Genomic DNA, 14,930 nt, shown 5'->3' with positions numbered 1-14,930 from the left:
GCAGAGAAAGAGAGCTAGAAGAGAGAGCGAGGAAGCTGAGAGGTGGGAGGAGAGAGAAAGTAAGAGAGTGGAAGACAGAGATAGGGAGGGAGAGTTGGGCAGAGTGAGGAAGGTTAATCCTGTCGTTATTCCTAGAAGAACATCATTTTCCTGTTTGAGAAAGACAGTTAGACAGCATCATTTGCGAAACAGAGCACTCTTACGCCTGCCCAAATTTAATATATATACTGTCATTAAAAGCGAGTGAACGGGCATAAGGAAGAGACACCACAGCGTACGTGCCCACACTGACAGACAGAAGTCGCTTCTCCTCTTCGGGTGAGACACCCCGCCCGTGGGTAAGAGACAGCATCCCTCCGGGAAGGAGTGCTTTCGGTCATAAACAGACCCTTATTGAGACAGACCCTTCTCACCAGCTGAGAATAACAATTCCCTAAGTGCGGAGACAGAACACCTCCGATTCTCCGACGAAAAGACAGCCTTCCATATACTTCGCACCCTAGAAGCCGAAGGAGACTGCGCGTTCAGCCGGACAGACAGACGAAGGAACTTGTGTCGCCTCACTGGCTCCGAGAGCCTAAGAGGAAGGGGAGAGCGAACCGCCGGGTCAGAGAGAGAGAGACGGCAGCCTTCAGGTGCTGGAGAGACGGTCCCTCGGCGCGGCGGTCCAGGGTGTGGGGCAGACTGACCCCAGGATGTCTCGGCTCCTGCTCCTCCTCTTCGTTCTCCTCTGCGCCGTCGAGGCGCGTGGGTTCAGGGTGAGTGACGCGACGACCGGTCTGTATATTAACAAGGCAGTCGAGCTGGTCCTAAACATCATCACGCTCCATAACGCCCCCCTCCGCCGCCCGTGCGCCTCTGCCCGCCTCACCTGTCCTGTCCCGCCTACTCCCCCGGTCTTTCTACATTCGGCGGTACCCTCTTTCTTGGTCCTCCCTTCTCTCACATTCTCATTCCCCCTCTAAACTCCTCTTCCTCCCCCTTGCCCTACTCTCCCTGCCCCTCCTGCCCAACTTTCACCTCTCCACCCAACTCCCACCGAAACCCCCCTTCTTCCTGCTCGCCTCTGCTCCCTCATCCCTCCGTATTGTTCCCATAACCCACCATGCCCTCCCCTGCTTTCCTGACCCCCCTGCTTCCCCTAACCCCCCCATCTGTTTTCTTTCGTTCAGTCTCCTGTCACTTGCTTCCTCCTTGCTGCTGGGGCTGCTTTCCTGCCTCCACTCTCGAAGGCCCAATGCATTCTGGGATTCAGAGACTTTGTTTTCTTATTTATTTTGAGTTTTGTAACTAACATAATTGCCCTTTGGGTTTGATCAAAACTTGGCTGAAAGTTTGTCATCCAAACTGACATTATAAAATTAGCAGGGGACATTCCAAAACACATATGTCTGTTAAAACTTCAAAGCAGTGAGGCCAAGCCAAAACAACGATTGGCAAAGCCAACAGTTCTGCTTTTTGGTTAAGACATGTGTTTGGTAATATTTGGGCGACTTTGTGTGAGTTGCCACCTGCTGTGTTTAAAAGAAAATCCAAAAATGACGAAAACGAAAAAAACGAAAAAAAGTTTTGTACTACAATAAAGTGGAAACTAGCAGTAGGGCCCCTTTGTTGTACTGGCATTATGATCAGGGTTAATCTTTACTCTAAAATAAGTTTATTTGAAAAGAGTCAGAAGATGAAATTTGCATTGTAAATGGTGAACTTAAAGGCATACACAGCAAAATGTTGGATGATAGTCACTTCAGACAAAGGGACACTACTTTTGTTGCACCATTAATAAAGCTTATAGGTGCATACGGATCTTTACTTTGAGAACAGAAAAAGCCCCAAGTCCAACATGTTATCATGACAGCAAAGTGAAACATATGAACACACAAGGCCGATAAATGAAGAACATTGCCTTTTAATGAGAGAGTAAGACATCCAAACTGCAACCACGCTATAAACAAAAAGCTCAGAAATCAACAATTCAAATGTTGTAGTGTCTGCAAGGTAAATCAAATAAACCACACTGGGTCTCAGTTTGGACACAATGTCTGTAGTCTGATCAAAGGACTATCTGAAGTCCGTTTACCATCAAAAAAACCTAAAGAGAACACAAATAGAACAATGTAGTAATCCTCAATGTGCTATGTGCTTAATGTACAGCACAACCAAACAAATGCAAACCATAAAACAACCAGATAAAAGTTCATGTGCGTCTCACACACACACACACACACCCACACACACACACACACACACACACACACACACTCTCTTTCTCTCTCTCTCTCTCTCTCTCTCTCTCTCTCTCACTCTCTCTCACTCTCTCTCCCTAACTCTCTCTCTCCTTCCTACTATACTTTGTGAAGAATCGCAAACCTGAGAGCTAACCGACAGATGAAGCTGTCTGTATCTAGAACTTGAAGTGCCTACACAGCTTGCTTTGCTTCGGATGCAAGTGAGTACCACATATATTTGTTTTACCCTGAGTGTTTGCATGGCACATGTTGCCAGTAAAAATGCCCCACCTCAAGGTGCCTCACATGATGCATAGCCGATCAGATGCAATGATCTTGAGTTAAGTGTCTCTTATTTCTTAAATACCATGTACTGTAATGTGTGCAACTCTAGACTCAGATACCTATTATCCAACAATACACATTCAAACTCAAAACGGTGTGAGGGAGACAGGTGCTTTTCTTCAGCCTACACATAAGTCCATGAAAACAGTGTAGTTTGCAACATTTTTCGTTTGGCAAATACAAATAAGTGCAATGAGAGGGACCCCACAATCCAAAGGGACAGGGCTAAGATTAAGACTGTCAAATCGTAAGTTTTTCCTTTTGGAACCACAGTATACATCAACCGTTCACAAGCTGTACATTCAGACAACCAAAATCCAAATCCAATGTTTATACGCCAACCACTTGTAACCCCAATCCTGAATGAGTCACAGGTGGCAAAACTTACCAAATGTTTTTATCGCAAGGCTTTAATCGAAAATCAATCCAGATATCAATACAATGAGCATTGGATTTGGATTTTGGTTGTCTGGATGTACAACTGGTAAACTGGTGAGGTACATTATGGTTCCTAAGGGAAAAACATACGACTTGACTTTTTTGGTTTCTTCCATCTACACTAAAAATGAACTCTTTGTCACAATTTAACACTAAACACTGAAATAAATAGTCTACACTCAGTAACATACTAACACCAAGTAACACTATGGTTGTACTTTGGGCTGAGCAGGTGATAAAATATACTTTGCAGAAAACTCTCAGTGCACTTTTTCCTCTGTGGTCATTGTTTATAGAAAAAATATAACGTAGACACAGTACTCAAAGAGAAAAAAATCTACATGCAATTTCCATCTTTCAATAACACGGTAAATCAGCAAGTAGCGTGACTTGCCCTAAACGGTCATGTAGCCAGGTTATTTTCCTGTTAGTCGCCTGATTCTGATTTTTTGACGTGAAGAACAAGTCTGGGAACATTCTCAATTTCACAGATCAAACCAGCCCACCCCCCATCAAGTACAAGCTTTTTGACTAGAGCATTATGTGAGCACAGACCTCACCAGATCGGGGTTCAGAGACTTGTACAGAAGATGTACAAGTCCAGGCAGAGATCAACCATAGCTGATTGACAGCACAGCAGAGCAGCTTGTTGCTCATGAATTACAGATGGTGAGAGGATTGCAGTGTACATGAGGTATACCAGGGTAAACCAGAGAGAAGTACATAAGTGGGAAAGGTTCTGGGTTACAGCATCCCATTAGGACAGGTTCAATGTCAATCAGAATAAGAAGCAGTAGTTCGTGTACAGCACATTCATTCTACAAGCAGTGGCTTGAGGGATATAGAAGCAGCAATAGCGCAACACAAGATACTGCATTCAAGAGATCTGGCAGTGGGAAGGGGTGCATGTCCGGAGTATGGACATTTTGAGGGAAGGGTAGGAGAGTGTGAACTTATAGGATGATACAGAACAGAATTGTTTATAAACATACAACAATGGTCATGAGATATCGAGCATTACAGTGCAAAGAAAATAAAAGTGAATGGTGGAGGGCACATTGTATTGGGATTGTATTGTAATTGGATTTTGTTGGACTTGGCCCTTTTTGCAGGGTCATCCCTAAACTTTTTGCCTTTCTCCTAGACTTTTTTTGATGTGGTGTTGGTGGTTTTAGGACTCTGGGCACTTTAGCACTGCTGTCTAGTGTAATGTGCTTGTGCTCTCTGTGGTAAACATGGTAAGATTGGTCTACACCTATTTGGCCTATTTAGTTTACCTGTCAGTCCCGTGTAAAGTAGTATCGGATATACCCAGGGCTGCTAAATGAAATGCTGCTGGTGGACTTGCAGCGCTGATTGCGCCACTCATCATAGTAGCCTTGCAAACCTATCTCAGGCCTCTGCCATTGCAGGGCCTGTGCGCACAGTGTTAATGCCGCTGTGACGTGGCACCTAAAGTATGTGCCATGTCTGTGACCCCCCTTTTATTGCATGTCAGTCACCCCTAAGGTAGGTCCTAGCTAGCCCTGTGGGCAGGGTGCATTGTAGGTAAAAGGTAGGACATGTACCATAAGTGTGTGACATATCCTGGTAGTGACAAACATACATTTTGGTTTCTCACTACTGCGAGGTTGCCCACCCATAGGAATGCATTGGGGATTTGTGATAAGTGTTTCAGCTGTAATTCCTGATATGAGAGGAGCAGCATGGTCAAGTTTAGTATATTTGGAATTGTAATAATAAATGCTGCGCAATGGTGTGCGCAGATTTAATATAACTATTTTAGAAATGCCACTTTAAAAAGTTGGCATTTCTGTGTGCTATGTGTCTGCCTGCCTGATGTGAATTGCATGTCTGGCTTTTGAGTGGCAGGGGCTCATGAGGTGTGTGTGGCTCCAGGAGGGGCAGGGTGAGTCAGCACTAGGCTGAATGGGACATCTACATTTGGAGTAGTTGGAGGAGTAGTCCCCTGAATAGAATTCTGCCTGCCCTGTACAATGCAGGCTCTGCCCTCCTGTGGGGTGTCTGATGACGAGCCCCCACCTGACAAAGGGGAAGAGGAGCCTGGTACACAGAGTGCTCCAATTTTCCTTGAACCAGTTTTTGCTGGTTCCCCCAAGCCCTGTGCCAGGGCAGACAAAGCCTAGAGGTAATATAAATATAGGGGCTGTGACCTCATGAATGTTGTGCTGGTTCTGCTGGTGCTGGGGGTGGTTGCTGCTGGGCTCCAGGAGGAACCACCATGAGGGACTACCTCCTTGCTGGCGGGACCTGTGTGCTGGCCTGCCTGGGTCCAGCCTTGTACCCCCTAAACTTTGTCTTGGACCTAGCGCCTCATGGAGCCCTTCTGTTGGCTTTAGAGCGCTGGGCTACAACCTGGAGATTCCCCTACACAGCATGGGGAGCCCACCTCACATTTTTGTGCTTAATTGAGGCGGGAGCCTACACCGCTTTATGCCTGTTTAAATCGCCGGTGTCCACCCTGTATTTGCGTTTTGTTTTTTGGCGGGAGCCCACCCCGCTTCAGTGCTGATTTGGCGGGTGCCCACCCCACTTTTTGCATCTTTGAAAAGCGGGTGGACACCCGTGTTGCCGTTTTTATGGCAGGTTCCCACCCTGCGTTTGTGGTGTTCAGCGGGAGCCCACCATGCTGTGATGTTTAAGTGAAGGTGGGTGCCCAACCCATATTGCGCCGCCAAAGAATAGAGGAGCCGCCGGCCCGACAGCCAGGCAGAGTCTGCCTGACTGTGGTCAGGGCTTAGAAGCAGCCCAGCGGAGCAGGAAGAGGAAGTCCCGCCCCCGCAGGACCCGTCCGGAGCCTCGCGGGCTCCCCTCTGAAGTCCCGTGTCCCAAGAGAAGGACTGGGTGAAGGTTAAGTGAAGGGGGAGCCTCGCGGGCTCCTCAGGCTGCTGTGAGCCACCGAAGAGCGCGGCCATGACCGGAGTAGAGCCCAGAATAGCCCGGTGAGTGAGGGCTTGGCTTGGCACATTGTTAGTGCCTATTGTCTGAGCAGACCCGTAGGAGAGCGGTCCGCTCCAACGTTGGGGGCAATTTTGTTTAGAGAGCCCCAGAGCGGGACCCCAGAGCGCCGCCACTCATTCTCTGCACAACTGCACCGCACCAGCGGGACCATCTGCAACATTTGTCCATATTTGTTTTGAGAGCTCCAGTGGGGGTCCAGAGGGCACCAAAGTGCCAGTGCCACGATTTATACTCACAGCGGGCAGCTGCAACGATTGGCTGCATTTGCTTGGTAGAGCCCCTTTGGGGGTCCAGAGGGCACAGTGAGTGCCAGGGCCTACAGTGATTTTCACAGCTGCACTGCAATTAGCTGCAGATGTAACATTTATAGGTGTCCCTGGAGGGACCTAGGAGGCACAGCGGTGCCAGCGCAATGGTGCACTTTTGATTCTGCTGCAGTGGCAGCCAGATCTGACACTTGGGACATAGGGCATTTGAGCCCTCTGAGAAGGCCAGTTGGCCAGAGGGTCAGTGTTAGGGTGGTAGGGCGCCAGGCCCTAAGGTGATTTATGTGGTGCCTATGATAAATATGATTTATGCACATTGATTTATGCCTCTAATATGATTTATGCTTATGAGGTTATTGCATACTGTGTTTATGCTGGTGAGGTTTATTGCATAATGTGTTTATGCTTATGAGGTTGGCACATCATATGTTTTACGCCTGAGTGGTGCTGATTGCATAATATGATTTATGTTGCAGGATATAATGCTGAGTACAGTGTTTTGCCAGTAGTTACTGGCTGTGTTCTACAGTTACTATTTGTGCTTTGTGATGGTTCTGACAGTGGCCCAATTGGCCCTGTCATATGTATATAATCCCCTGTAAATGTTGCCTGGTGCCAGTTGGCACAGTGTATATTGTGTGATTACTATTCTAAGCGCGGCCCTATATGGAGCCGAACTTTGGGGCTCGTGTAATACGGAGCAATTGGCCAAATCAGAAAACAGATTCCTGAGAGAACTAATGGCACTCCCGCAGAGTACGCCTATGGTGCCCCTGTTGCTGGATCTTGGGTGCCATGCTATCAGTGACCTGGCAAAACTTCGCCCACTTTTATTGTGGACGCAGCTATGGCGGATCCCAGAACTGGCCAAATATGCAGAAGGCTTGGCAGAGGTAATGTCCACTATCGGCTGTCAAAAAATCAAATGGCTCCAAGATATTAAATCTTTACTACTTGAACTAGGCCTTCGCGAATCTTGGGAGAATAGATCGGCTCCTCCAAAAGCAGTAATAAAAAACCTTTATTGGAGTTGGGTTTTAAGTAAGCGTAACTGCGACCCTAAGATGGGAAGTGTAACGAACAAGTTCCTAATGATTAAGGATGTTAAGTTTACAGAACCATATCTGGACATTATCCATAAACCTCTAGATAGGTCACTGTACTTTAAATTCAGGATCGGTACCCTACCTATAAGGGAATTTACTGCACGCTGGAAAACCCAACTCCTAATGTCTCCTGCTTGTCCCTGTTGCACTTTAGGAACAGAGTCTATGGCACATTTCATGTTTGCCTGCCCGGCCTATAGTGTTCCTAGGAGGCACTGGCTTAAACCCTTGTGTAAAGCATTGGCATTAGAGATTATGTTGTAGCATTGCGTGTCCTCTCTTCAAATACCAGCCCTTTGTGTGCCATTGGCTTGGCCAAATATTTAGGTTGGGCATGGTTGATTAGAGCGAAGAGGCTGAAAGTAAATGTTTAATCCTTGTCTTAAAGTTTTTAAAATGTATGAAAGTTGTTTTACTTTTCTTTTATAAAAAGAACACATCTAATGTATATGCTCGTGCTGCTAAAATCAATTAATGCACCCAAATATGTAAAATTGTTTTTTAAAAGGAAATTGCGACAGCCTAATGGAATCTATTTGAGTTTAAGTCTTGTAAGCTGTCTTTTTATTGTTGTTATTTTTAACGTTGCTGCTTTTAAGATATGTTTTATGTCGAAATAAAGCCTTCTTCTTCTTCTTCTTCTTAAAACTATTCTAATATGTTTTGCTGCTGTGTTTGTGTTGCGCAAGCGCTTTACACATTGCCTCTGGGATAAGCCTGACTGCTCGTGCCAAGCTACCAAGGGGGTGAGCAGGGGTTATCTTCAGCGTGTAACTCCCTTGCCATGACTAGAGTGGTGGTTTCTGTCTGGCTTTGGCACAAGCCTTAGCCAACCAGAAATCCCATTTCTAACAGATTTATATAGCGTGTATTACCCCTTTTGAAGAGTAAAAGCGATCTATGGTGAGTAGTACACTCATGGTTAGTTTTTTATTTAGTGTTTTTTTGTAGGTTTAGTCTTGTGTTCTCAGAAGAACACCTTTTATGTTTTACCACAGTTGCTTGTGGTGGAATCAGAACTTAAGGACTTAGATGTGTTCATTGGCATGGATCGGGGCAGCAGATATATTAGTTCATGTGAATGATTGGTGGGGTAAATAAATATGGACGAGGATTCAGGTTTTGATAGATTGCAGGCAAGTGATTAGCAGTTTGTGAGATGTAGGGGTCATGGGATATGGGTAGGGTTATGTGAATTCTTCCAAGGGTATATAGAAGAAGAGCTCAAATGGATTGCAGGTTTGTGTAGGAGTTGAATAAAGGCATGTCATTTTGAATAGGAGTCAAATAAGGGAAGCAGGGCATGCAGAGGATTGTAGGTATTTGATGGCCATGATCAAAGTCATTGCATGGTGGGTGTTTGGCACATATTTGGTAGAAAGACTTGAGGAAGTTGAAAGGCTGGGACCAGTCGGACCCATTTTGGATTGCCCCTAGTTTAGCATGGCACAAGATGGAAGCTTGTTTAACAGTGAAAGTGTGTTGTCTCTATTCCTGAAGCTGGGGGTTGGAGACCCAGACACTGAATTGAGGGGGGTCACCCTTTAAACTTCTTTATGGTCCTTTTAGCTAGGGTTCCTCGTTTAGCTATTTTGTGAATGGTAATGAAAAGGGGTTAAGGCAGCAGATTCTGTTGTTAAAGGTGAGGAAGGTTTAAGGCAGGACCTTCCCTTTTTTTCTTTTCTTGATTGCTACTTCTGGTATGCTCATGGCAGCCTGGCAGGTGCAGAATCTTCACACTTCATTGTGCCTGCGTATCTGATACTCTTCTTGAAGACAGCATCCTCTCTACCTACTGTGAAAGCCATCTCCCTGCACAAAGGCTGCGACTGCATTAGAATCAGGAAATGACAGGTGAAAATGAACCACCCCAATACTAGTTCCAGGACCTTAGACATTTCATCAACCTCCAATGTTGGGAAAATGAGTATAAAAGTGGGACCCAAACCCCCCACTTTGTTCCAAGTAGCTTCACCAACTAAAGAAGGGAATGCTGCACAACGTACACAAAGGAGCTTATGTGAGACCAGCGCTGTTTATTACATGATAGTCAGTCGCCCAGAGTGAATACCACCTGAAGTCTCATTGACGTGTTGGAGAAGATTTGGACCTGCCTATTGCCATGAAAACCTGCCTGCTCAGAGTTGGGAGGGGAGTGCCTTGCTCTGTCGGAGAAGACTTCCAGGGCTAAACATCCTTTACAACAAGGGGGCTTATTTACAAGCTCCTTGCACGGGCGGTGTGTCACTTTTTGGGCGATAGAAAGAGATGCACCGGAGGAGCAAGGGGCTAGCAAATAAGCCCCAAGGTTTTTACTACACTGTGCCTTTACCACACGTCTTACCACGCATGTTTTTACCACCTATATGACTTTACAATGCATGCCTTTACCTCACATTTAAGGTAAGTTGGTGGGCGTGGCCCCATACTCCCCACAAATACATTGTTTTTATATATATAAACAATACTTGATAATGGCATGCATTGTAAAAGAACACGCGTTCTAAAAAAATGTTGGGCATGCAAAGTATTTCCCTGCGTTGTTCCGTCATACAAACCTTTCAGGAGGATAAACTCAGCCATGTTCCTGGTGTGTGAAGCATTCAACAGTTGACATCAGTAGAGCATTTGATACAAACCTAGATTTGAGTGGTCACCCGGTCTCCCTGTTTGTTTTTTGATGTGAACTGTGTGAAGACAATTGCAAACCTGGCGAGCAGCGTACTGTACAACACTATCACATTGGATCTAGAGGGACTTGTGTAGGTGCTGTCTGAATGCGGTGTACCCTGTGAAGATTGTCATTCCTGCTGTAGTGGAGCACCTGTCCATACAGTGTAGAGGGTGCAAATGTCGAAGATAAATACCCGATGATCAGGAGTGTCACACTTTTAATCTAAAAAACACACAGAATGATGGACGGAATGTTGCACAATGGAAAACATTCACCCCCAGACACAGATCTGGGTTTAATCCATTGTTATTTTGCTCACCAAGCCACCCCAGTTCATACACGGCCATATGCAAATCAGTCTTGACCCTGTGCCTGTTTTAATCTAAGCAGCCCGAGTGAGGAGAGATGCTGCTGCCCTTGGTCCTACACAGCTCCCTGAGACATCTCCTGCATGAACATGACAATTGTGCCACCTTTTGTTGCACTGAGCTGCATCACCTGCAGACAGGAAACACGGCCTGAAAGTCGAAAGACTGCATCTTGAACTGCTAAGTTAAGCCTCCCATTGGGGAGATAAGGTTGCTAGCATAAACTCTTTTTGGTCAAGATCAAGCAAATTGACCTATGGTTGCCTAACATGGCGGCTGTTTAAATGAACTAGCACCTGTGCCTGTTGTTGCCTATGACCTGTTATACTCACTGGGTACCATAGAGACTGTGACCACCATAGGAACTGGCCCACGGATTATAAAGGTTTGAACAAATCTAACTATACCCCTGAGGCAGGAACATCAAACCCTGCACTTACCCCAGTTAGAGTGTCTAGTATTACACTTTGCTGGAATAATTAAAGCCCTCGACTCTTCCATGGTAAGATTTATCTGGAACTATGGCAAAATTAGAAGGGCTCTTCCCAAGTTAACACTACCCCCACAAAGAGGAGGGCTGGCAGTACCAAATTTAACATTCTATTCATGGGCAACACTATTACAACAAATGATTACCCTCTTTGATGCTAAACCACCAACGAACAATGCCCTAAGCTGTTACATACCATCAATATATGAACTATTGTTAGGAGGAAAAGCCAGAGGTCTTCTCTTAAAACAAATTGAACCATCTTACTTCAAAAAAATTAAATTTAAGACTATCACGGATGCATGGAGAGTTTGGAAGAATACCACGAAGTACTTGATAATACCTAAATACACCAAATATACTCCACTTTGGCATAGTTCAATAATCCCGACCCAAGTTAATGATAATATCTCGAGGAGATGGGAAAACCTAGGGATAGTGACACTAGGAGATCTTTTTCATCAGGATTCTATACTGTCTTTTGAAGAATTATGACAAAAATATCAAACTCCCCGTACTGATTACCTGAAATTCATACAAGTATATACATCCCTTAGACAGACTGTACCTAGAATAGAACTGACGGCCATCCCAATCCTAGAACTAATCCAGAAAAGGGCAACTAGGATAGGTAATATCTATGAAGTGCTCATAAACAATCAACCTGACGATCTAGAACAAACGGAAAAACGATGGGCCTCTATGCTACATAATCCAAATATCAATATTGATAAGTCCCTGATGTTATCATCGAAACTACTGTTAGCATCTAACTTAAAGGCACACATTTTTAAGACAATTTATGATCTTTACTTCACCCCTGCGAAATTATTCAGTTGGGGAAAAAGAATAAATGATCAATGCCCGAGATGCTCTCTCAGCCCAGCTAATTTGATACATATGCTCGCTGACTGCCCTAAATTAGACTCGATCAAAAAAGGGATGTTCAAATATTGGGCCGAAATTTTTGGACACAAGCTTAAAACATCATCAACACTATTAATCCTGGGCCACGATGATTCTCTAGGGTATAGTAACGATGAAGCATTGACCGTATTTGTTGGGACAGCAGTATATAGAATACTTTTGACAACACGGTGGAAAGATACAGATGCTCCTACTTTTCAAGGATGGCTGAACAGACTAATAGGAATTTATAAGCAGGAGACTGCAATTTATAAAACCAAAGGGAAAAGACTACGAACCCTTGGGGCTCAATTATGGGCCCCAGTCGCTACCTGGTTTGACAACCAAAGAAACTCATAGTCTCTAAAGATGTGATACTTTCTTTTTTTTTCTTTTTCTTTCTTTACATATCCATTTACATGTCATATATCTGCCAATGTCATATATCTGCCAAATTTTGATTCTTTTGGAACTGATCACTTACTTATTATATGTACTGTATGAGTTGTATATTTATGTATTTGCTCAAATAAATATAAAAAATAAAATAAAAAAAAAGGAACTGGCCCACGGATTATAAAGGATTGAACAAATCTAACTATACCCCTGAGGCAGGAACATCAAACCCTGCACTTACCCCAGTTAGAGTGTCTAGTATTACACTTTGCTGTAACATTAAAGTACACTTCTTTTTGTAAATATAAACACAGGGTTAGACAGTGAATTTTTGTGTCAGTTATTTGGCCACTGAGTCTTTGCTTTTGACTGCTCGACCTCGCTAACTTGAGGGTCAAGTACAGAAAATATCCACTTGGTCTAGTTTACAGAGCTATAGTGGGGGTCCTTGGATGGACCCCAAGACACCAAAGAAAAGCAACCCAACCACCACAGTTGTGGCCCAGTATTCCCTGCCTGTACTGCGCCCCCACTCCCGATTGGGATCTGATATGGAGCAAAATGTATATGAGCAATAACCTGAAAGAGCAACATAAGACTTAATACAATAAACTAGCGGTTCTTAACCTTTTGACTTCTGTGGACCCCCACTGAATCATTCCTGCAATTCATGGACCCCCACTGAGCCATTATTGGAAGCTGGGGACCCTCGGTTTAAGCAGTTTCTATTATTCGAACTTCAAAACAACACTCAAAAACAACTATACACCAAACAAATGCTTAAATATTGAACTATTCTGATTAATTCACAATCAAATATATGAAAAGATTTCACTTGTTCAATTTTTCCTTTTTATTTGCATATACTGTATTAATTTTAATGTATTAATTTTAAACATATTTAATGTTGTAAGGCAGTTGCAGATGCCCTGAGTTGGCCTCGGGGATCCCCAGAGGTCCATAAACCACTGAGTTAAACTAAAGATTGGCAGCCAGCCATGAAAACTGTGGTGGTGAGGAAACAAAGCCCCCTGTGTCCTCGGGGCATGGGCTGCCTGCAGGATGACACATGTTGTGCAACCCTCTATGTTTGCATCCCTTTCCTGCGCAGCATGGACTGCACAGTCCACGCCGTGCTGGAAAGGCCTTTGACGCTCCCACTGCGGTGCCTTTTTAATAGACACCGCCGTGGGACTGCCAAAGCACCCCCCGCCAGACATCTGGAAAATCGTAATATGGAGGTTGGACTGCCAGTCTGGCGCTGCAGAGATCGCCACCACAGGTTCAGCAGTGCGATGGATCGCCAAACTCAGCCCCTAAGATTTTGTTAGTTTTGATGTAAAGCAGTCTGGATGAGGGTTCTTGGTCTTGGTGAGTGGGAATATGGTGGCGTTGATTACTTCTTCTATGGAGATGTTTTTTTCAATTCAATCAAGTCTGAATGCAATAGGCCGGCAAGCAGTTTTGAAGTTAAGATTTTATTTTCAGCTGTGCTTTGGGCTGTCTTCTTGATACAAGGATTTATACAATTATTTTAGCACATAAACTATTTCATTATCTTATGTTAATATGTAGTTGATGTCAAAACCTAATGCAGTAATATTTGATTTAGTTTGCTTGTGTTACAGATAATGTGCTAGCATGTTCCCTGCTTTATAAATGCCGTATAGTTTCTGTGTTGCTGTAGGACTAAAAGCAATACCTACTCTTTTACTTAAAATTTCAATAGGATCATTTATAGTTGAAGGACAGTGCTCAGCACATTTTTATACAAATTCTTAAAAAAAAATTCCAGCTCTACTAATTCTTGTTTAATTTCTGTATTTAGTAGGTACTATTGAAGAAAAAGGATTTGACCTTTGCATCTTCATACTATCTTACCAACTGTCAGCCACTTCACTACAGTTCAGTTCAGTCTAGGGTCTATAAGTTGTTGGACCTGGAGTGACTTGCAATGAGTCACCACGAAGGGCTACCAGCCTAGCGGGCAAGGTTTTTTCCACGTCTGTGGGTAGTACACCTATCTATGCCCTCAGTATGAGTGGCGTCTGAATTATGATTGGTCTGGAAACAGCAGTTACCCGCATTCAGTGGAAATATGAAATTTGCTACACATACCAGATCGCTTTACTTTCGTAGTAAGTTTTTTATGCTGAAAACAGCTGGAATCACTATGTAAAAGTGTGGGGAATTAGTCGGTGGATTACACCCAGAATTTCCAATAGCACCCCCTTCTGCCCACACTAGAAAGTTCTCATTTCTTAGTGGACCTTCAAAGCCCAACTCATCGGGCCTAATTTTCTGCATCCCCAGAATTCCTAGTAACCCTGTTATTGATAACATGAGGTGGGGAAATATCATCCCATTTCATGAGCTGCCCATAATGAGACATTGGTACATGCCTTTGCACTTCTGAGCTAGGGAGGACTGGTGTTGCCCAACACTTAGGTGGACCCCAGTTGGACATTAGGGGGCATTCTCTCCAGAATTGGAGTGGTGCCTTACCATTTACTATTCAATATCCCAAGTGGCTGTTTTGGGGGAAGTTTACTCCACTTAGGAGGCATGAAAGCTCCCCTTTACAGAGTGGGGAATAGGCAGAGATGTTACCTTACTATTGCAAGTAAGCCTCCAAGGCTGTAAGATTGAGAAATAGTAGTTTGATTCTATATATGTACCCTAATGTTTGAGAAAACCTGATTTTCTTCAGGCTTCTGGTTACCTATTCAATTTT

At 44.3% G+C, this 14,930-nt stretch overlaps 1 protein-coding gene across 1 annotated transcript in view; it reads left to right on the top strand.

Moving 5' to 3' along the window:
- The first annotated feature begins 558 nt into the window (after positions 1-558).
- TNFRSF1B (TNF receptor superfamily member 1B) overlaps positions 559-14,930 on the top strand; it is a 239,739-nt gene continuing 225,367 nt past the window's right edge. The window contains exon 1 of the mRNA XM_078642197.1: positions 559-758. Coding sequence (XP_078498323.1) covers positions 696-758 — 63 coding nt within the window. The 5' untranslated portion in view covers positions 559-695. The remainder of the gene's footprint in view (positions 759-14,930) is intronic.

The sequence above is a fragment of the Lissotriton helveticus genome, chromosome 5_1 (genome assembly GCF_964261635.1).
Source record: "Lissotriton helveticus chromosome 5_1, aLisHel1.1, whole genome shotgun sequence".
Taxonomy (NCBI): Eukaryota; Metazoa; Chordata; class Amphibia; order Caudata; family Salamandridae; genus Lissotriton; species Lissotriton helveticus.
This window is presented reverse-complemented; position numbering and strand designations above follow the sequence as displayed.